General features: G+C 41.2%; 2 protein-coding genes across 3 annotated transcripts in view; both read left to right on the top strand.

The window, feature by feature from the left end:
• The window catches only part of LOC109874715 (laminin subunit alpha-3-like), a 110,258-nt gene extending 108,253 nt beyond the window's left edge, over positions 1–2,005 (top strand). The window contains 2 exon segments of the mRNA XM_031809694.1: positions 90–209; positions 446–2,005. Of these exon segments, the coding sequence (XP_031665554.1) occupies positions 90–209; positions 446–591 (266 nt within the window). The 3' untranslated portion in view covers positions 592–2,005.
• A 164-nt stretch (positions 2,006–2,169) lies between these two features.
• The window catches only part of LOC109875219 (tetratricopeptide repeat protein 39C), a 37,253-nt gene continuing 17,263 nt past the window's right edge, over positions 2,170–22,159 (top strand). For both annotated transcript variants that reach the window (XR_004206389.1, XM_020467478.2), the window contains exon 1: positions 2,170–2,693. Coding sequence is in view for 1 of the 2 variants with exons in the window: in XM_020467478.2 (XP_020323067.1) it covers positions 2,554–2,693 (140 nt within the window). In the remaining variant the exon portion in view is untranslated. The remainder of the gene's footprint in view (positions 2,694–22,159) is intronic.

Below are 22,159 nucleotides of genomic sequence, written 5' to 3' on the forward strand. Positions count from 1 at the left end.
GCTACAAATTCATAGTAATAAGTATATTTAATATGTAATAAGTGACGCCCATGGGGAATGAGTGTGTTTGTGTGTGTTTCTTACTTCAGTGATCAAGAGGAACAATGTTGTGGAGATGCATGTGGACACCGAGGGTGACCACAAAATAGGACCGTCCTCCTCGTCCTCTACTCTAACCAAAGACCCTCTCTATGTAGGCGGCATTCCAGGTAGGTACTCTGGAGGAGAGGACACTGGATTTACAACTACATTCAAACTCTTTCAGACCTGGAGTCCACTGTAATGAAGCCCCTCTTGTATTTTACACAAATAATAACCTTTACATCCTATAGGACGGTGAATGATAGATCAGAGATAGAATCAAAGATATAGTCAGACTGAATTTAGACTCCATCACTATTTTGCCTCTTGAATACAGTACTGTATCTGACTCTTCCTTGTGCAGAGACGTCCATGCACCTGACCCTCCCTGTCACAGAGTCCTTCGAGGGCTGCATCCAGAACATGAAGATCAACGAGGACCCGGTTTCCTTTGAGAAGCTCTCTGGGGTGTTCGGTCCAGTCAACCTCAGAGAGTGTCCTGCTGAGTAGAGTCTAGTCCATGACCACATGGGATGTTCACTGTCTACTGGCTGCCATGTGCAATCTAATCTAAAGACAGAGAATGTGTGTGTGTGTGTGTGTGTGTGTGTGTGTGTGTGTGTGTGTGTGTGTGTGTGTGTGTGTGTGTGTGTGTGTGTGTGTGTGTGTGTGTGTGTGTGTGTGTGTGTGTGTGCGTGTGCGTGCGTGCGTGCGTGCGTGCGTGCGTGCGTGCGCGCGCACACATTTGTGTTGATAGGTATACAAGCGGCTCAGAGATTCATGTATGTTGCTCTGTATGAGGAAACTAAAGATAAAGAGAGATGAGCTAGTCTGTAGTGTTACACTATAGTATATTTATTTTGTGATAAATGTGTTCATTATCACCATCTTGTTATTGAATATATTCTAATATTCTAATGTTGTACCATCTGGGTTAGACATGTCTGTTTCACCCCATTAGGCTCTTCCTTTGTGCTTCCTGTCCACCTCCCCCATAGTATATAAAAGCTTTCCTTAGATTTTTAGAGTGGATGTGGTGTGTGTTTGGTCAGTATTGCATCATGGCCAGCAAATTTAAGCAACCCTGCACTTTAAAAAACAAATGCCATGTTGACCAGTTAACAAAGAAAATGTCAGTCACAACAATGGACTCGATTTAAATGACCATTCTGTATCTCTTGTGACATGTAACTCTGAACTGATACATTTTTGTATGTAGGGCCTACTATAATTGCATTGGGATATTTCTTTATGTGAATGTTGTCTTTCAGAATAATTTTTAATAATCAATATGGATTCGGGAATAGTCAATTCTTGGTGAAAATTCTTGGGGTGGCAAGTAGCCTAGTGGTTAGTGCGTTGGACTAGTGTCCAAAAGGTTGCAAGATCAAATCCCTGAGCTGACAAAGTAAAAATCTGTCTCTCTCTCATTGAAAATAAGAATTTGTCTAGTTAAATAAAGGTTAAAAAGCAAGACATTTTCCCTCAATAGATTAGTCTCGAAAATGATATTCAACCGAATTGGGACCACTGAGAAATGTAAAAAACTAAATATTTATTTTGGTTTTCTCACATACAAGTGGATATACCTCAGACTAAGCTATGTATATAATTGTGTATAATACTTGATTACTATTTTCCATAATGAAACATTCAGTGCAAATGTATTCACTGTTGACAGTTACACCAGCTACCATTTACTTTACACTTGGCCACCCTTTATTGTACATGTATGCATTCCTACATTTTGAACACTGATATCATTCAACATTTGTGAGTGTGTTAATCATGTCTGTCCCATCTGTCTGTCTTCATTGCCTATTTATGTCAGTTCTGAATGCTTGTAATTCTTTTGAACTTGGTGTTTAAATGTTATGTGTAACCTTTTAATAAAATACAGCAGACAGCATGCCCATATCCAATATTAAAGTGTTTTGGATATTATTCTGTACATTATGCACATGAGTTGATATATAGAATATAGAGCATATTACCCTCTCCCTGATGCTTTATATATATATATACCTGCTGGAGCCAGACAGTATTGGAAATGTTGGATAATTAGTGTTTCTCACATGTGCACACTTAATGCTCATTGGCTAGTCCCTGTCGACAAGAAAAATATGATCGCGCAGCGTTTCTATTTCGGCACGTACCCCGACCCAGAGAAACACGGACATACAAAAGGGTGAAGAAAACGATGTGACTCAACGGTATTGTTGTACCGCAAACACTTTTTGCTAGAATTAAAGTATTATTTATAAGAACATGAAATAGCCGTTGTTAGTTCGAAGTGGGTGGTGCTAGCAGGCTACTGTACAGCAGTTGCAACGAGACGAGGTGCAGTGCACACCTCCCCCACAAGTCTAGCCGCTGTCACTTCCATTTCACCGGTGTGTTTTGGTTCGATAGGCGGTGCGCGCTGACAATTTGTCAATCCGTTGTCGACACTAAATAGACGGGTTGTGATCGATGGCGAAACCAGAACCAGCCCAGCAACATGTGGAGGAGAAAGCGGAGCAGATTGACGACGCAGAGTTGGCATTTAAAGGAATAAACATGCTGCTCAACAACGGATTCAAGGAGAGCGACGATCTGTTCAGAAAATACAGGTCAGACGGTCCCGTTCCGTAAATAATGAGATGATAGACTATCACTGTAATTGATTAATTAATTTAGGAAATATTGAAATTGAGGAGCTATCATATTTTGTTCCGTGATCTGTTTATTTTTTTCGATTGTGCAAGCCCACGTGAAACGGATTATTATAGGCTAATGTGTTGCAATGTAAGTTAACTCACTAGTTTCACTTTTCAATCACCTATTACAGCAACAGCTCTAACAAATGACATCTTGACATTGGGTTCCAAGTGGCCCATCCAAGTGTGCAAGATCACAATGGGGACTCATACTGTCCCTCATCAGTTGTCAGTGTGCATTGATGCTTAAACATGAGACAAAAATAAGTCACATTTGAGTCATTTGGGCAAAATGTGTACCTTTTGGCTAGTATTTGTGCCTACACACGTGGTATTCTGTGTGTGTGCCTGCACATGAGTCCAAGTACACACACACACTTTTATTGGTGTATCCTCAAGCAGACAAAATAAGGAGGGTGCAACTGAGGGAACCTACACATCTCATGACATACTGTAGCCATGACTCAGTGAAGTGTGAAAGTCTTCCATTACACAGCAGATCGCAGCAAAGCACCTTCTTCCTCTAGTGTCAGTCTCTGTCACCCCTGCAAGCTCTCTCTCTCTCTCTCTCTCTCTCTCTCTCTCTCTCACAGAGCTCTGTCTGTTTGTAGACACCTTTTTCTCTCTGCTCACTTGCTCTGTTAATCTGTTGTTAAATACCTTATGTTGTTTCTCCCCACAGCTAGCTTCTTATACACCTCACTCTTGTCATGCTAGATCATTTAATTCAGTGTTTGTTTGTAGTTCTGTATTATGAAACTTTTCCCTTTTCCCCTCAATGCAAAACTCTTGACTCCAAGCACATTTGCAATAGTTTATATCAGTATCACTTCACTATTCTGCTATTTTGAGAGGCTTGTTGTGATGAGCAAGCCAAACTGGACTAGACATATACCGTGAGCTACAAAAGTATTGGGACAGTTACATAATTTTGCTGTTTTGGCTCTGTACTCCAGCATTTTGGATTTGAAATTATACATTGATACACAAGTGCAGACTGTAAGCTTTAATTTTTGGGGTATTTTCATCCAGATCGGTAAACCGTTTTGGAAATTACAGCACTTTTTGTACGTAGAGCACCCATTTTAGGTGACCAAAAGTATTGGGACAAATACACTTATGTGTATTAAAGTAGTCAGAAGTTTTTAGTATTTTGCTCCCAAATTCCTAGCATGCAATGATTACATCAATCTTGTGACACTGGATGTGTTTGCTGTTTGTTTTGGTTGTGACAAACATTATTTTTGTTAACTAGTAAATAGTAGCCTACAGCAAAGTGTTTAAATTAGTGATGCACCGATATGACATTTTTGTCGACGATATCCAATATTTTCCTTGCTAAAAAACCGACACCCATAACCGATATTTAAAAATTTACCGGCCTTTTAAGCATTCTAGTACAGTTAAATAGTTAACACACACACATGGACGCAGTGGTCTAAAGCACAGCATCTCAGTGCAAGAGGCGTCACGACAGTCCCTGGTTCGAATCCATGCTGTATCACATCCGGCCGTGATTGGGAATCCCATAGGGCTGCACACAATTGGCCCAGCGTCGTCCGGGGGAGGCCGTCATTGTAAATAAGAATTTGTTATTAACTGATTAACTGACTTGCCTAGTTAAATAAAGGTTACACACACACACCACACTGACCAAAAACATATTTTTTTGTTGGCATTTAAGTATGTCCCCATTTACCAGTAAAACCATAATCAATAATCAAAACCAATTTCTTTGACCTGGCCATGCTGCTGTTCCAGTTTAAACTGACCTGAGCCCTAGGACCATGCCCCAGGACTACCTGACATGATGACTCCTTGCTGTCCCCAGTCCACCTGGCCATGCTGCTGTTCCAGTTTCAACTTCCACCTGACTGTGCTGCTGCTCCAGTTTCAACTGTTCTGCCTTATTATTATTCGACCATGCTGGTCATTTATGAACATTTGAACATCTTGGCCATGTTCTGTTATAATCTCCACCCGGCACAGCCAGAAGAGGACTGGCCACCCCACATAGCCTGGTTCCTCTCTAGGTTTCTTCCTAGGTTTTGGCCTTTCTAGGGAGTTTTTCCTAGCCACCGTGCTTCTACACCTGCATTGCTTGCTGTTTGGGGTTTTAGGCTGGGTTTCTGTACAGCACTTTGAGATATCAGCTGATGTACGAAGGGCTATATAAATTGATTTGATTTGATTTGACTTACTTGCTGTGCTGTTTTGTTGTTCAGTCGTTTTAATTCTCAACCAGGATTTCTATGGAACATCTTTTGGGTCTTTGCGCGTTACCAAAAAGGTGCATGTTAAATAACACTTTGTTACACAATGATTACACTATTACTCGTATTTCATATGTCACAACGATTCATCGATACGTATGCTATGATGCTGGTAAAGTTGTCTCGCGCGGGGAGCACGTGATGCCGCGGAGCTGAGCAGACGTTGACAAACAGACCTCTTCAAAGTTATTCTATTATTACCTAAATAACAACATTGAAACAATATTCTAACATCGGCAGATAAATTGTCAAGTACTTACCTTCCCAAAGAGCCATGGACCTCCGACCGAGACACAAGAAGGACGACCAAAACATTGTTGATTCCCAAGATAACGCTAATGCTACAACTAGCAAGATTAGCATTAGCCCTCATAACTCAGACGACAGTTCCAGACTGTTGCTCTTGGCAGCTTCTTGCGAGCCTGACGACATGCTGGCTACTATCCTCCGGGAAATTCAGGATGGTAACAAAGGTCTTTCTATGAAAATTGATAAGAAATCTGCTGAACTCCATTCTTCCATTGACGACCTGAAGTCCTCCATGAATGATCTTCTTTTGAGAACGACCGAGGAAGAGTTGTGCATTAGCACAGTTGAAGATACCATCACTCGACATGACCAGGTTCTGATACAACTGTAGAAGGACAATGCCTACCTGAAAAACAAGGTAAACCAGATGGAGAACCAGAACAGACTTAGTAATATCCATGTGGGGGGATTGAAAGAGGACAGCGAGGGTCGTGACCCGGTCCGTTTCTTCACTCAATGGATCCTGGATGTCCTAGGTATAATCAACTTCACCAAGCCGCTGGAAATCAAACGCGCCCACAGAACATCAGCGCCGAAACCCCGGCCAGATGAGCCCCCACGGGCCATCCTGTTCAGGTTCCTCCATTTCCAAGACCGAGAGAAGATACTGCAACTCGCAAGAGCCAAAGGGGACATCACCATCGATGGCAAGAGGCCTTTTCCCGGATATGAGCGCGGATCTCGCCAGATGTCGCAAGCAGTTCAGACATGCCGCCAAAGCACTGAAGGAGAATAACATCACCGGCTACCTCATCCACCCTGTGCGGATGAAAGTTCAGTACAAAGGCACACTGGGAGGAGTGCACACTTTTCTCAAAGAACTGCGCAACGTCTGAGCCAGGACAGTCTCTCTGGGGGATAAGATGCAACGTCTGAGCCAGGACAGTCTCTCTGGGGGATAAGATGCAACGTCTGAGCCAGGACAGTCTCTCTGGGGGATAAAATGCAGTTTGTTTGTTTTCTCTTATCCGGACTGAACTTCTGATATCTTCCGGTCGCTATAATTAATTTGTACATTTTCAACTAACCGTATCTTTCCGGGGTGAGTTCTATTACATTTACAGGAGAGTATATTTTGGTTTAGTCCTTATCCACTGGGCGAAGCAAATAAGTTGGTTTATGCCCACTGCTTTCCCCCTCATTTATGATAATCTTTCGAAAAGAGACTCAAGCAGCCCTTACCGTGGACAGTAAATATTCAGCCATAAATATCTATTCACAACGTTTGTTTTCAACTTAGAGCTCGCAGGTTTTAGTTTACGCCATGGTTTAGCTAGTAAGAGCAAGATGGAAAGCGAGCAGCAACGTATCTCTACAAGTGTATTCATGTTTGATTGTTGGGATTGTTGTTTTAGTCTGACAATCGGGGTGGGTGGGATTTTTTTATTCCTTTTTTCTATGTTTATTGTTTCCTTCCTAAAGAGACACATGGGTCACTTCTGTGTTCAAACCAAAGTTGAAACATTTCCTAACTATCTACATGTGATAGATTTCCATTCAGTTACATATTTTAAACCCAACCTATGCTTAATCCACTAAAATATGTCACATTCAACGTAAAAGATCTTAATAACAGCCCGATTTAAAAGGAAAAGAGTCTATACATACCTTAAGAAATTAAAGGCTGACATTGTGTTTTTACAAGAAACACATCCTACAGCCAGTGAACACAAGAAATTGAAGAGGGAATGTGTAGGACAAGTTTTGCATCCTCTTTTAACTCCAAAGCAAGAGGAACTGCAATTTTGATAAGTAGAAACATCCCCTTCTGCATCAACAACACCATCTCTGATCCCTCTGGCAGGTTTGTTTTGGTGCAGGGGCATATGTTTTCAGAGTCTTGGATCCTATTGAATATTTATGCTCCTAACTTCGATGACCATATGTTTATTCAGAACGTCTTCCTTCAGGTCGTTCAAGTACCACCAGGATGGCTACTGGTTGGGGGAGATTTTGTTTAGATACAGTTCTTGATAGGTCCTCTGATAAACCCTCACTTCTTACCAAAGCCGGCAAGCTCACTATGTCATTCATGAAAGATCTCAATTTACTAGACATCTGGAGACAGTTGCACCCACAGGATAGGGACTACTCTCTTTTTATTCACACCCACACAAGACACACACACGCATAGATACCTTTTTACTATTGACACAACTGGTTCATACAGTGTTAGATGTCAAGTATCTCCCCAGATTGCTTAGTAACCATTCTCCTCTGGTATTATCAATCTCCACTCATACCAAGGTAAATGGAGCATATAGATGGAGACTAAATTCTACACTCTTAAAGCAACCTGAATTTTGTGCATTCGTCAAAGAGCAGATCAATATTTTTTACTTTGACAAACAAACCCTCCGCTCCTGACAGGCCTTCAATGTGTCCCAAAGAATTAAACTATCTGAGGGGACAGATAATTTCCTATACTAAAGGGCTGAAGAGAACACGGTGCGGAACTGAGTGCCCTTGAATCTGAAATCTCCGAGCTAGAGAGAACCTACCAAAGAGGCCCGACTAAAGACCTATACAGGCTTTTGGTAAATAAAAAACTGAAATATAATATTCTGAACACGTATCAAGCTGAGAGGGCCATCACTAAATCAAAACAGCATTATTACGAGCTTGGAGAGAAAGCTCACAGTATTGGCATGGCAACTGAAAGCAGAGGAAAGTAAAAGGACAATTAATGCCATAGAAACTCTTACTAATGAGATATCTTTTGACCCTACTGAAATTAATAATACTTTTTAAGAAATACTATGAAGACTTCTACATTTCCCAGTCAAGCGATGATCTATCAGAGATCGACTCTTTTCTCTCCTCTCTCAACCTCCCAGGGGAAGACGGCGAACGCCTGAGTGAACACTTCTCAGTTCCTGAATTGTTGGAGGCCATTAAATCCTTACCTTCTAATAAATCTCCTGGGGAGGATGGCTTCCCTCCAGAGTTCTATAAAGTATTTAGGGAGCTGTTGGTCCCCTGCCTTATGGAGGTACTTAAAAAAGCCAGGGAAGACAACTGCTTTCCAGAGTCTTTCTCTCAAGCAGTGATTACTGTAATCCACAAGAAAGGGAAAAACCCGCTAAAGTGCGCCTCCTATAGACCAATCTCTCTCCTTAACACAGATTGTAAACAGGTCACCAAGATGCTATCTAAGAGACTGGAGTCATGTCTTCCCCTGTTGGTCAACCCAGATCAAACTGGCTTCATAATTAATAGATTGTCCTCCAATAATCTCAGAAGGTTCTTTGATATAATTCACCTTGCTAACAAAAACAAAATACCTAGTGTCGCAGTCTCCCTCGACACTGAAAAGGCCTTTGATAGGGTTGAATGGCCATACCTCTTTCGCGTCTTGTAAAGGTTTGGTTTAGGTACCGTGTTTGTAAATTTGATAAAATCACTCTACAAATCTCCTAAAGCTAGAATTGCTACCAATGGGATTACTTCCTCCACTTTCCCTCTTTATAGGGGGAACAGACAAGGTTGCCCAATTAACCCCCACCTCTTTGCCCTCGCCATCGAACCGTTGGCTGAGGCTATTAGAACGTGCCGTGACATACATGGCTTCGAGGTGGGCCCCCATACCCATAAATGATCACTCTTTGCGGACGACCTTATCTTATTTCTAACAAATCCAGAACACTCCCTCTCTCACTTGCAGATCCTACTACAGTGTTATAGTTCTTTCTCTGGATATAAGGTCAATTTTGATAAAAGTGAAATCTTACCGTTGTCTGTCTTTGACCATCAAGCACAAGTTTCCTTTTAGATGGTTGCCTATGGGCTTCACATGTTTGGGCATAATGGTGGATGGTAATCTGAACAAACTCTATAAACCCAATCTGGCCAGTTTGTTGCAAAAGGTGGAGGAAGACCTTTGTAAATGGATGGACTTACCTCCCACTCTACTGGGTAGAATCAATGTAATTAAAATTAGTGTCCTGTCCAGATTTCTATCTGTTTCAATCTCTCCCTATCCCTGTTCCCGCAGCATTCTTTTCCTCTCTCGACAAGCTTGACCAGACGCTTTATCTGGCACGGCAAAACCCCTAGGGTTGGCCTGGATAAACTGACCCTTGATTACAGTCAAGGGGGCTTAAACCTCCCCAATTTTAGAATGTACTACTGGGCGGCACAGTCTAGGTTTCTGGCTGAGGTTTGACAATGGTCCCTCTCCCTCATGGTTGAACATTGAAAAGCTTGAGGTAAATGATGACACTGGGGCAGAGTTGTTTTACAAATGGGACAGAAAATCTATAAAAACCATCACAGACAACCCTTTAATCATACATTCTGTCCTGGCATGGTGCAAACTACATGAGCTGTTCGGACAAGGGGGATTCCTTTCCCCTAAAACCCCTTTATGAAACAATAGATTGATCCCTATGTTTTTCCAGAATAGTAACTTTAGACCATGGTCTGATAAGGGGATCACTCTTCTGGAACATTGTTACGAGGGAGTTCTTATGTCTTTTGATCAGCTGAAACAGAAATACCACTTGCCTAACAGGGACTTCTTTAGCTACCTACAACTACGAAACTTTATTAGGGTGACTCTCAAGGGACCTAAGATGTCACCTATTGAACAACTCTGCCACGCAGACCAACCACTGTTCAAGACCATTTCCCGTGTTTACGATGCTTTTATGTCAGGACTAACACTGCCTGAGCTAGATAAACCCCGACTTAGATGGGAAAAAGATCTGGGTATTAATCTTGATGAGGGTCTATGGAGTGACCTATGCAGGGATGGTGTTACATCCACATTGAACTCCAGATACAGACTGATCCGGTTAAATTTCCTCCATCAGCTCATCTAGACTGCACAAGTTCAACCCAGATATCTCCTCCCTATGTTTTAGATGTGGCTCAGATGAAGGAACATTCCTCCATTCCACTTGGCAGTGTTCAAAACTACACGGTTTCTGGCAGGGGGTATGCGATACCATATCCTCAATTCACGGGGTTGCATTCCCTTTAGACTCGGAGGTCTGTCTACTGGGCAACTTTACGAACACCAGTCTTAGGCAAAGCCATACTATAAAGCTAACAGAAATATTGCTAACGATTGCCAAGAAATGTATTGCCTTGAAATTGGATTCCTCCCTGCCAGTTGCAATGTGGCTATGGGAAGTTAATAGTTGTATCCCACTGGAGAAAATCCCACTGCTTGAGGAATAAGTTAGACATTTTGCAGAATTTGGCAACCTTTTATTGACTATATGGAGAATCTCCCCCCACATCACATTGATTGAATCTCTATATAATCCTCACATAATGTTTCACACGTAATGTATAATATGTAGCCTACGGCAGTTAACCATATGATCCAATGTCTCAGTATACATTTTTTTATTGTATGTTTGTGTATATATAAATTTTTTTATTTTTTTGTTACGCTCGTCTGTTACTGTCACTTTGTCCTATTGTTGTCTAATATCTTTTCACTTTTGTTTTGAATGTTCTTAATTGGAAAATGCAAAAATAAAATATATAAAAAATAAAAAAAGTTGTCTCGCGCACCTACAGTGCTGGTCATAAAAAATGCTATTTGCATCCATGAGCTAGCCAATGTTATTCTTCAAAAACATTGCAAACATTTCCGTAGCTATAGTTAGCTAGCTATATAGCTAGGTGTCCTCATCTAAAATAACCCTAATGTATAAGACTGGTCCGACCACCATTAATCAAATAAGAACTATCTATGTGAAGCTGGCCACAATAGTTGGACTTTGCGGTTAGCCTTCAAAATAAAAGTATGGCATAATCTACTATTTATTCATTTGCATCACTGTCAATGACAAACTTTTATTTTCAAAGCTAACCGCTAATTCCACTATTGTGCCTACACCTTATTGTGGCTAGCTTCACAACACAACCTGGTGCGGTTGAGCCTCATTAGCCAGATGAAGCTAGCTGGCTGCTATTAACATTAGCTTTGGGCAACAGGGTTAAGTAGCTGGCTAGCTATTTATTTTCATGAACTGAAGTTCAATTTCAATAGGTGAACAACTAGTGGCAACCTAGCAAATTCACAAGGATTCCTAAATCATTGCTAAGAATAATGAAAATGACTGCATTTTCTACTGGTCATTGTTTTCAGGCTGGTTGTATTGGTGCTAGCTAGGTACCAAGCTAAAGCTAGCTACCCCAGAAGTTGCGGTCAAACTAAATTATGCTTTATTACCAATGCGGTATTGTAAACACATCGTTCGTGGCCGGTGTTTACTTGTTTGCAGACATTTTTTGTACAGCATTGACAGTGCTGCTGTGTCTTTTTTAACATGCAAAGACCCAAACGGCGTTCCATAGTATGTATGTCATAAAGCTAATAGCAGTGACGCTATTACTGTGTAACTCGGGTAGGGCAACATCTGAAAAATAGCGCACTTGTTAGTGTACCGGTGCTCGACCAGTCGGCGAAAGCCAACATCACCCACAACAGAGAACAGTTGATGGTCAAGGGCAATGAATTCCATTATCTTGGCTTTAATGGATTTCGCCTTGGAGTTGTCTTGCTGAAATAGCTTTGACATCGGTTTTGCACATCAATATTAAACTAGACATGTTCACCGATATAAATAAATATATATATATATATATATATATATTTCTTTTTTATATTGTGCATCCCTAGTTTAAATCATTTCTAACTTGATAACAATTTCTGCTAGTTAGTTTTTGCTACCATGTGGGTTTTGGCTTGCTTGAGCCTGCTAACCGAGGAGTGTTCATTCACCTGATGAGTCACGTTTATGGGCTGTTATATTCTATTGTGCTTGAGGTAATTTTCAGACCTTTTTGTTTCAATGTGCTCCAGTCGAGGATAGTGATGTGTATATAGTACCCAATTAGACATGTTTCTTTGAAAACATTTATCTTACAAAGGAGTCGTTTAGTCTGACTGCTTAACTATTTATATGTAAATGACATTGTGTGTGTGTATATATATATTATATATTTTTTTATCCTTTTATTCTAATCTTTACAAGAAAATGCCACGGGCACTATCTGATGTGTGGAGACATTTCACTGCGGCTAATGTAGAAGGACAAGCTGTGTACATTTGCAAATACTGTGCCAAATCAAAGATGCAGAATCATCTAGCCAAATGCATAAAGTTCCCTCAGCGCTCACAACAAGTAACCTCTTACAAAAGTCCCTATAGTTCTATTTGAGGTTAAAAGGATGAATCCGACACATTATCGATAGCAACAGCTCATGGTCCTCCTGGAATCAGAAGTTTTTTTGACTCAATGGAGGAACTTAGTCAGAGATGCTGATGAATGTCTTGCTCAAGCTGTGCATGCAACTGGTTCACCTCTGATGCTCACAGGCAATGTGTATTGAAAGAGATTTCTGAATGTTTCTGAATGCCAAACACCCTCGTAAAACTGACCATCCTACCGATCCTCGACTTCGGTGATGTCATCTATAAAATAGCCTCCAACACTCTACTCAACAAACTGGATGCAGTCTATCACAGTGCCATCCGTTTTGTCACCAAAGCCTCATACACTACCCACCATTGCGACCTGTAAGCTCTCGTTGGCTGGCCCTCGCTTCATACTCGTCGCCAAACCCACTGGCTACAGGTTATCTACAAGTCTCTGCTAGGTAAAGCCCCGCCTTATCTCAGCTCACTAGTCACCATAGCAGCACCCACTCGTAGCACGCGCTCCAGCAGGTATATCTCACTGGTCACCCCCAAAGCCAATTCCTCCTTTGGTCATTTTTCCTTCCAGTTCTCTGCTGCCCATGACTGGAATGAATTGCAAAAATCTCTGAAGCTGGAGACTCACATCTCCCTCACTAGCTTTAAGCACCAGCTGTCAGAGCAGCGTACATATCACTGAACCTGTACATAGCCCAACTGTAAACAGCCCATCTACCTACCTCATCCCCATACTGGTATTTATGTATTTATTTTGCTCCTTTGCACCCCAGTATCTCTACCTGCACATTCATCTTCTGCCGATCTACCATTCCAGTGTTTAATTGCTATGTTGTAATTACTTTGCCACTATGGCCTATTTATTTCCTTAACTTACCTCATTTGCACTTTCACTGTATATAGACTTTTTTGTTTTATTTTGTTCTACTGTATTATTGACTGTTTTGTTTATTCCATGTATAACTCTGTGTTGTGTCGAATTGCTACGCTTTATCTTGGCCAGGTTGCAGTTGCAAATGAGAACTTGTTCTCAACTAGCCTACCTGGTTAAATAAAGGTTGAAAAAAATCTTTGCCCAGCATACACCCCTCCAACCAGACATGCTTTATCTACTCATTTGCTGGATACAGAGTTCAAGTGAAGGTCAAGCAAATTACAGAGAAAGCAGACTGTATTGAAATCATCTCTGATGGTTGGTCGAATGTTCGTTAGCACGGAATAATTAACTACATCTCCACTAGAGGTCGACCGATTCATCGGAATGGCTGATTTAATTAGGGCCGATTTCAAGTTTTCATAACAATCGGTAATCTGCATTTTTGGACCCCGATTGTGCCCGATTACATTGCACTCCACGAGGAGACTGCGTGGCAGGCTGACTACCTGTTACGCGAGTGCAGCAAGAAGCCAAGGTAAGTTGCTAGCTAGCATTAAACGTATCTTATTTAAAAAAATCTTAACATAATCACTAGTTAACTACACATGGTTGATATTACTATTTTATCTAGCTTGTCCTGCGTTGCATATAATTGATGCGATGCCTGTTAATTTTTCATCGAATCACAGCCTACTTCGCCAAACAGGTGGTGATTTAACAAGCGCATTTGTGAAAAAAATCATTGTCGTTGCACCAATGTGTACCTAACATAAACATCAATGCCTTTCTTTAAAATCAATACAAAAGTATGCAGATTTAAAAATATATATTTAGTTTAATATTGCATGCTAACATGAATTTCTTTTAACTAGGAGAATTGTGTCTCTTCTCTTGCGTTCCGTGCAAGCAGAGTCAGGGTATATGCAGCAGTTTGGGCCGCCTGGCTCGTTGCGAACTGTGTGAAGACCATTTCTTTCTAACAAAGACCGTAATTAATTTGCCAAAATTGTACATAATTATGACATAACATTGAAGGTTGTGCAATGTAACAGCAATATTTAAACTTAGGGATGCCACCCGTTAGATAAAATACGTAACGGTTCCGTATTTCACTGAAAGAATAAACCTTTTGTTTTCGAAATGATAGTTTCCGGATTTGACCATATTAATGACCTAAAGCTCGTATTTCTGTGTTATTGTGTTATAATTAAGTCTATGATTTGATAGAGCAGTCTCACTGAGCGGTGGTAGGCAGCAGCAGGCTCGTAAGCATTCATTCAAACAGCACTTTTCTGCATTTGCTAGCAGCTCTTCACTGTGCTTCAAGCATTGAGTTGTTTATGACTTCAAGCCTAACAACTTCCAAGATTAGGCTGGTGTAACCGATGTGAAATGGCTAGCTAGTTAGCGGAGTGCGCGCTAATAGCGTTTCAATCGGTGATGTCACTCGCTCTGAGACCTTGAAGTAATTGTTCCCCTTGCTCTGCAAGGGCTGCGGCTTTTGTGGAGCGATGGGTAACGATGCTTCGAGGGTGGCTGTTGTCGATGTGTCCCTAGGTCGAGCCCAGGTAGGGCCGAGGAGAGGGACGGAATCTATACTGTTATACTGGCAATACAATAGTGCCTATAAGAACATCCAATAGTCAAAGGAATATGAAATACAAATCGTATAGAGAGAAGGAGAAATAGTTCTATAATAACTACAACCTAAAACGTCTTACCTGGAAATATTGACGAGTCATGTTAAAAGGAACAACCAGGTTTCATATGTTCTGAGTTAGCTTTTTTACATGGCACATATTGCACTTTTACTTTCTTCTCCAACACTTTTGTTTTTGCATTATTTAAACCAAATTGAACATATTTCATTATTTGAGGCTAAATTGATTTTATTGATGTATTATATTAAGTTAAAATAAGTGTTCATTCAGTATTGTTGTAATTATTGCAAATAAATATATAAATAAAAATATGAATCGTCCGATTTTAATCTGTATCGGCTTTTTTTGTACTCCAATAACCGGTATCTGCGTTGAAAAATCATGATCGGTCATCCTCTAATTTCCACCCCTCCTCCAGTGTTCTACAAGAACACAGACACAAGGGACAACAGACACATCGGTCTCTACATTGCAGATGAGCTGAAGGCAGTCCTCAATGACCTTGGACGACAGAAGGTATTTGCACTGGTGACAGACAAAGCTGCAAACATGAAAGCTGCATAGTCTAAAGTGGAGTCCTACCCTCACTCCATTGGCTGTGCTGCTCATGCATTGAATCTGGTCCTCAAGGACATCATGGCACTGAAAACAATGGATGCACTCTACAAGAGAGCCAAGGAAATGGTTAGGTATTTGAAGGGTCATCAAGTTATAGCAGCAATCTACCTCACCAAGCAAAGTGAGAAGAATAAGAGCACCACATTGAAGCTGTCCAGCAACACCTGTTGGGGTGCTGTTGTCATCATGTTTGACAGTCTCCTGGAGGAGAAGGAGTCTCTCCAAGAAATGGCCATATCACAGTCTGCCTATATGGACAGCCCCATCAAGAGGATCCTCCTGGATGATGTATTTTGGGAAAGAATGGTAAGCAGCCTGAAACTTCTGAAACCTATAACAGTAGCCATTGCACGGATTGAGGGAGACAATGCCATCCTGTCTGATGTTCAGACTCTGTTTGAAGATGTAAGAGGATAAATCCCTACTGCCCTGCCCACTTCACTGTTGCTCCAAGCAGAGGAAACTGCAGTTCTGAAATACATCAAAAAGCATGAAGACTTCTGCCTGAAGCCCATACACGCCGCAGCGTACATGTTGGACCAGCGTAGTATGTTGGACGCAGCGTAGTATGTTGGCAAGAGCATCCTGTCTGGTGCAGCGATCAGCAAGGCCTATGGTGTCATCACTACCATGTCTCGCCACCTTGGCCGTCTGGCGAATTACACTTCCAAGCAAGGGTTTTGGGATGGAGATTCAGTATGGCAGTCGTGCCATCATATCTCATCAGCGACCTGGTGGAAGGGAGGCTCTTTCCCGTTGACCAATACAAGGGTTGAAAAATAAGTGGACGTTTTGAGCTTGACAACAAGCCATCCTCAACAAGGTTGGAAAGTGAGTGAAGATGAGGCCTCAGTCTGATGATCAAGAGGTGGACATTGAGGAGGTCCAGGGATAAGTCATGGAAGCCTGATAGTCTAGACACTAAAGCTTTGGTTGTCTTCCTATCATTTTACGGATATATGTTGAAAAGGTTTTTTGGGAGATGCGATGGATCATTCAACTATTCCCTTTCTTTTGTTGTTCAGTGAAATCATCCCATGTTAAGAGTCAACTCTTTCAATTAAAGTTCAATTCGTAACTAAATTGTTTTTATTTCTATTGGAAGGATTTAATCATTTGCAATTGTCTACTTATAAGAGAAAAGGTTTATGTTTCTGTCTCCATACGGTAAATATATCCAATGCAAAAAAAATCTACATTTAAATGGTATTAATATTAATTTGCATATATTCCCGTTAATTCCCACGGAAAGTTTCCACCTCTGAATATTCCCCAAAATGTGCAACCCTAATGATGAGAGAGAAATGGATGCACAAATATAATACCCCGAAGACATGCTAACCTCTCATCTTATTGTAATGGTGAGAGGTTAGCATGTCTTGTGGGTATGATATTTGTGCGTGTACATTTTTCACTCATTATTCATGATTCATTCAGGACTATCCATAGTCATAGTAGCGTCCACATTCATGTAGAAGTGTATAGAAACATCCAATTTTTATTTCCAATAAAAGTGATTCCAAAATGACACAATACATTATTTACCATGTAATTTCTATTGAGCACAAAATAATCTGAAACTCGACCAGAACAAACAGCAAATGCGTCCAACAAGCTTGATGTAATCTATTGCGTGCTACTGTAGGAATATGGGACCAAATACTAAACTTTAATACACAGAAGTGAATTTGTCGCAATTCTTTTGGTCCCCTAAAATTGTTGGACTATGTACAAAAGTGGCGTCATTTCTAAACGGTGTACCCAATATGGATGAAAATACCCATCAAATTAAAGCTAACAGTCTGCACTTTAACCTCAGCCAGTGTATCATTTCAAAGGCCACTGTATATTAGAAGGATAGTTTAATTACTTTTTTTTGCTATACATCTGTACTTTATCAAATAACGTATTCATACTTGCTTTTTAGCCAAGATCACAAACCAGTTGGGGAGAATTGCATCTGAGTTAGCAGTGGTTAGCTGCTATGCAAGCAGGCCACAAACATTCATGTCAGTCATTGAATGTTCTTTAGTAACTAAGGTTACACTCTGAGAGGAAACAAGTTGCTGTTCACGTGATTTGCTAGTACCACCTCACTCCTCAAATATCATCGGCAACCTAATAATTGTCATCACTGTCCATACCTAGATCGACAGCGTGATTAGGCCTAAGTCAGTGTTCTTGTCTCATTATGAAAGGTCTTGCGTTGGAATTATAAATTACTTACAGTTTTGCTCTAATATATTGGCACCCTTTGCACTTTACAATGGAGTGCCATGTTCTGTTTTCTCTTTCCAAACTGGTTCAATGGACATGTTTACCCTGTCAGTACCTGCAACTTAAGGTGAGAGAAATTACACAATAAACGAGAATCACCTGCCTCCAACCAACCAAATAAATGTAAATTCTTCTGAATGATTTAGTCCAGAACATTTATTTGTATTTATTTTTAATTTGAGGTGAATTTCAGTTTTGATTGCTGTGCTGTTGTAAATCAATCAAATGCATGTGTGAACACCAAACAAGTTTTCAATTTCAAATTATTTTAAAAGGAAGTAGTGAATCATTTTTAAAATGTTGAAGGGTGCCAATGTATTAGAGCTCAACTGTATATTAAATATAGCATTGTTCTAAAACTTGATAGGCAATAGTATTAGGCAATGTACTGTAACTAGGCTACACAGGCAGCAGGTGAAGTACCAATCAGTGAAAGTCAGTGATTACAGATTACACACAGCAGGCTTAGTTAGACACACACACACATCCTTGTCTCCTGCTGATTTCTTAAATGTCACCTCTCTCACTAATTACATTGAGCTCAGAGCTCCAGAGAGAACGACACACTGTGAACTGTACGTCATAAGAGATGGAGGGAACTGAAAGTAGACCGCTGTAGACAAAATCCAGGCTGATCAAACTTCTGTTCACCTCCCTCATCCCATATTTCTATTCTGCAGGCTTCAAAATGAAAACATAATATGGATAGAATCTAGCCAACTACATTCTTGGAAATAATAACCTTCCAGACTTTGAGAAATGAATGCAACTACTATGACATGTTATCCTGGAGTACAAATCACATTTCTTAAGTACTTGCTTTTGCGTGACTCGCGCCTTTTAAAGTCTCCTGGTCATTTGCATGTAAAAGGATCTATGAGCACCAACATGAAGTTCATAGGAGTATGTCGGCGGTCAAATGAAAAGCTAAGATTATATGTGTTTGAGAAATTGAGGCATAAATACATTTTTCAACCATTTTTCCATCCTAAAAATTAGGAATAAGCAATGGCTTTGATTTCTGGTCGAACATGTAGAAAATGGGTCTTAAAAAACATCTACCAGAAAGTCTTTAAAGGTATTAGAAATGCATCAAAAGAAAATTTTGACACAGACCCATTTCAACAATGTGTGTGTGTGTGGACACCCCTTCAAATGAGGGATTCAGCTATTTCAGCCACACTCGTTGCTGACAGGTGTATAAAATTGAGCACACAGCCATGCAATCTCCATAGACAAAGATTGGCAGCAGAATGGCCTTACTGAAGAGCTCAGTGACTTTCAATGTGGCACGGTCATAGGATGCTACCTTTCCAATAAGTCAGTTTGTCAAATTGCTGGCCTGCTGGAGCTGCCCCAGTCATTTTAAGTGCTGTTATTGTGAAGTAGAAATATCTAGGAACAACGCCTAATCCGCGAAGTGGTAGGTCACACAAGCTCACAGAACGGGACCGCTGAATCGCACAGCGCTTAAAAATCGTCTGTCCTCGGATGCAACATTCACTACAGAGTTCCAAACTGCCTCTGGATCAATGTCAGCACAACAACTGCTTGTCTGGAGCTTCAGGAAATGTGTTTCCATGGCCGAGCAGCCGCTCACAAGCCTAAGATCACCATGCGCAATGCCAAGCATCAGCTGGAGTGGTGTAAAACTCCCCGCTATTGCACTCTGGAGTGTGTACTGAATCAATGTACTTACTATGACTGTGATTTGGTTTTCCCAACTAGATATCTTAAGATGAATGCACTAACTGTAAGTCGCTCTGGATAAGAGCCAAATGCCTGCTAAATGACTAAAATGTAATCACTTAATAATTCATAAACAAAAGTTTTACTTGTTACTTCTGTGAACTTTCATTATCCTCCCTCATGGGGGGCAGGAATGAAAAAATACACTATACTAAAATATAAAAAATGTCCCTTCACTGGAACTAAGGGCCCAAACCATGAAAAACAGACCCAGACCATTATTCCTCCTCCACCAAACTTTACAGTTGGCACTATGCATTGGGGCAGGTAGCGGTCTCCTGGCATCCGCTAAACCCAGATTCGTCCGTCGAACTGCCAGATGGTGAAGCATGATTTGTCACTCCAGAGAATGTGTTTCCACTGCTCCAGACTCCACTGGTGGCAAGCTTTTCAACACTACCAGCCTCAGAAATTACAGCCCAAATAAATTCTTCACAGAGTTCAAGTAACAGACACATCTCAACATTAACTGTTCAGAGGAGACTGTGTGAATCAGGCCTTCATGGTCAAATTGCTGAAAAGAAACCACTACTAAAGGACATCAATAATAAGAAAGTCTCCTCCTGAATGCTGTTCATCGACTACAGCTCGGCATTCAACACCATAGTACCCTCCAAGCTCGTCATCAAGCTCGAGACCCTGGGTCTCGACCCCGCCCTGTGCAACTGGGTACTGGACTTCCTGACGGGCCGCCCCCAGGTGGTGAGGGTAGGCAACAACATCTCCACCCCGCTGATCCTCAACACTGGGGCCCCACAAGGGTGCGTTCTGAGCCCTCTCCTGTACTTCCTGTTCACCCACGACTGCGTGGCCACGCACGCCTCCAACTCAATCATCAAGTTTGCGGACGACACAACAGTGGTAGGCTTGATTACCAACAACGACGAGACGGCCTACAGGGAGGAGGTGAGGGCCCTCGGAGTGTGGTGTCAGGAAAATAACCTCACACTCAACGTCAAAAAAACTAAGGAGATGATTGTGGACTTCAGGAAACAGCAGAGGGAACACCCCCCTATCCACATCGATGGAACAGTAGTGGAGAGGGTAGCAAGTTTTAAGTTCCTCGGCATACACATCACAGACAAACTGAATTGGTCCACTCACACAGACAGCATCGTGAAGAAGGCGCAGCAGCGCCTCTTCAACCTCAGGAGGCTGAAGAAATTCGGCTTGTCACCAAAAGCACTCACAAACTTCTAGAGATGCACAATCGAGAGCATCCTGGCGGGCTGTATCACCGCCTGGTACGGCAACTGCTCCGCCCACAACCGTAAGGCTCTCCAGAGGGTAGTGAGGTCTGCACAACGCATCACCGGGGCAAACTACCTGCCCTCCAGGACACCTACACCACCCGATGTTACAGGAATAAAGATCAAAGATAAATAAAGATCATCAAGGACATCAACCACCCGAGCCACTGCCTGTTCACCCCGCAATCATCCAGAAGGCGAGGTCAGTACAGGTGCATCAAAGCTGGGACCGAGAGACTGAAAAACAGCTTCTATCTCAAGGCCATCAGACTGTTAAACAGCCACCACTAACATTGACTCAACTCCAGCCACTTTAATAATGGGAATTGATGGGAAATGATGTTAATATATCACTAGCCACTTTAAACAATGCTACCTTATATAATGTTACTTACCCTACATTATTCATCTCATATGCATACGTATATACTGTACTCTATATCATCGACTGCATCCTTATGTAATACATGTATCACTAGCCACTTTAACTATGCCACTTTGTTTACATACTCATCTCATATGTATATACTGTACTCGATACCATCTACTGTATCTTGCCTATGCTGCTCTGTACCATCACTCATTCATATATCCTTATGTACATATTCTTTATCCCCTTACACTGTGTATAAGACAGTAGTTTTGGAATTGTTAGTTAGATTACTTGTTGGTTATTACTGCATTGTCGGAACTAGAAGCACAAGCATTTCGCTACACTCACATTAACATCTGCTAACCATGTGTATGTGACAAATAAAATTTGATTTGATTTGAAAAAAGAAGAAACCTGCTTGGGCCAAGAAACACGAGCAATGGACATTAGACCAGTGGGAATCTGTCCTTTGGTCTGATGAGTCCAAATTTGAGATTTGTGGTCCCAACCTCTGTCTTTTTGAGATGCAGAGTAGGTGAACAAATCTCCACATGTGGTTCCCACCCACCGTGAAGCATGGAGGAGGTGGTGTAGGGGTGCTTTGCTGGTGACACTGTCTGTGATTTTATTTAGAATTGTGAAGGAAAAGCATTCCAGGTGAAGCTGTTTGAGAGAATGCCAAGAGTGTGCAAAGCTGTAATCAAGGCAAACGGTGGCAACTTTGAAGAATCTAAAATATATTTTGAATTGTTTTAGCACTTTTTTGGTTACTACATGATTCCGTATGTGTAATTTAATAGTTTTGATGTCTTCAG

This window comes from Oncorhynchus kisutch, linkage group LG30, assembly GCF_002021735.2.
Source record: "Oncorhynchus kisutch isolate 150728-3 linkage group LG30, Okis_V2, whole genome shotgun sequence".
Classification (NCBI taxonomy): Eukaryota; Metazoa; Chordata; class Actinopteri; order Salmoniformes; family Salmonidae; genus Oncorhynchus; species Oncorhynchus kisutch.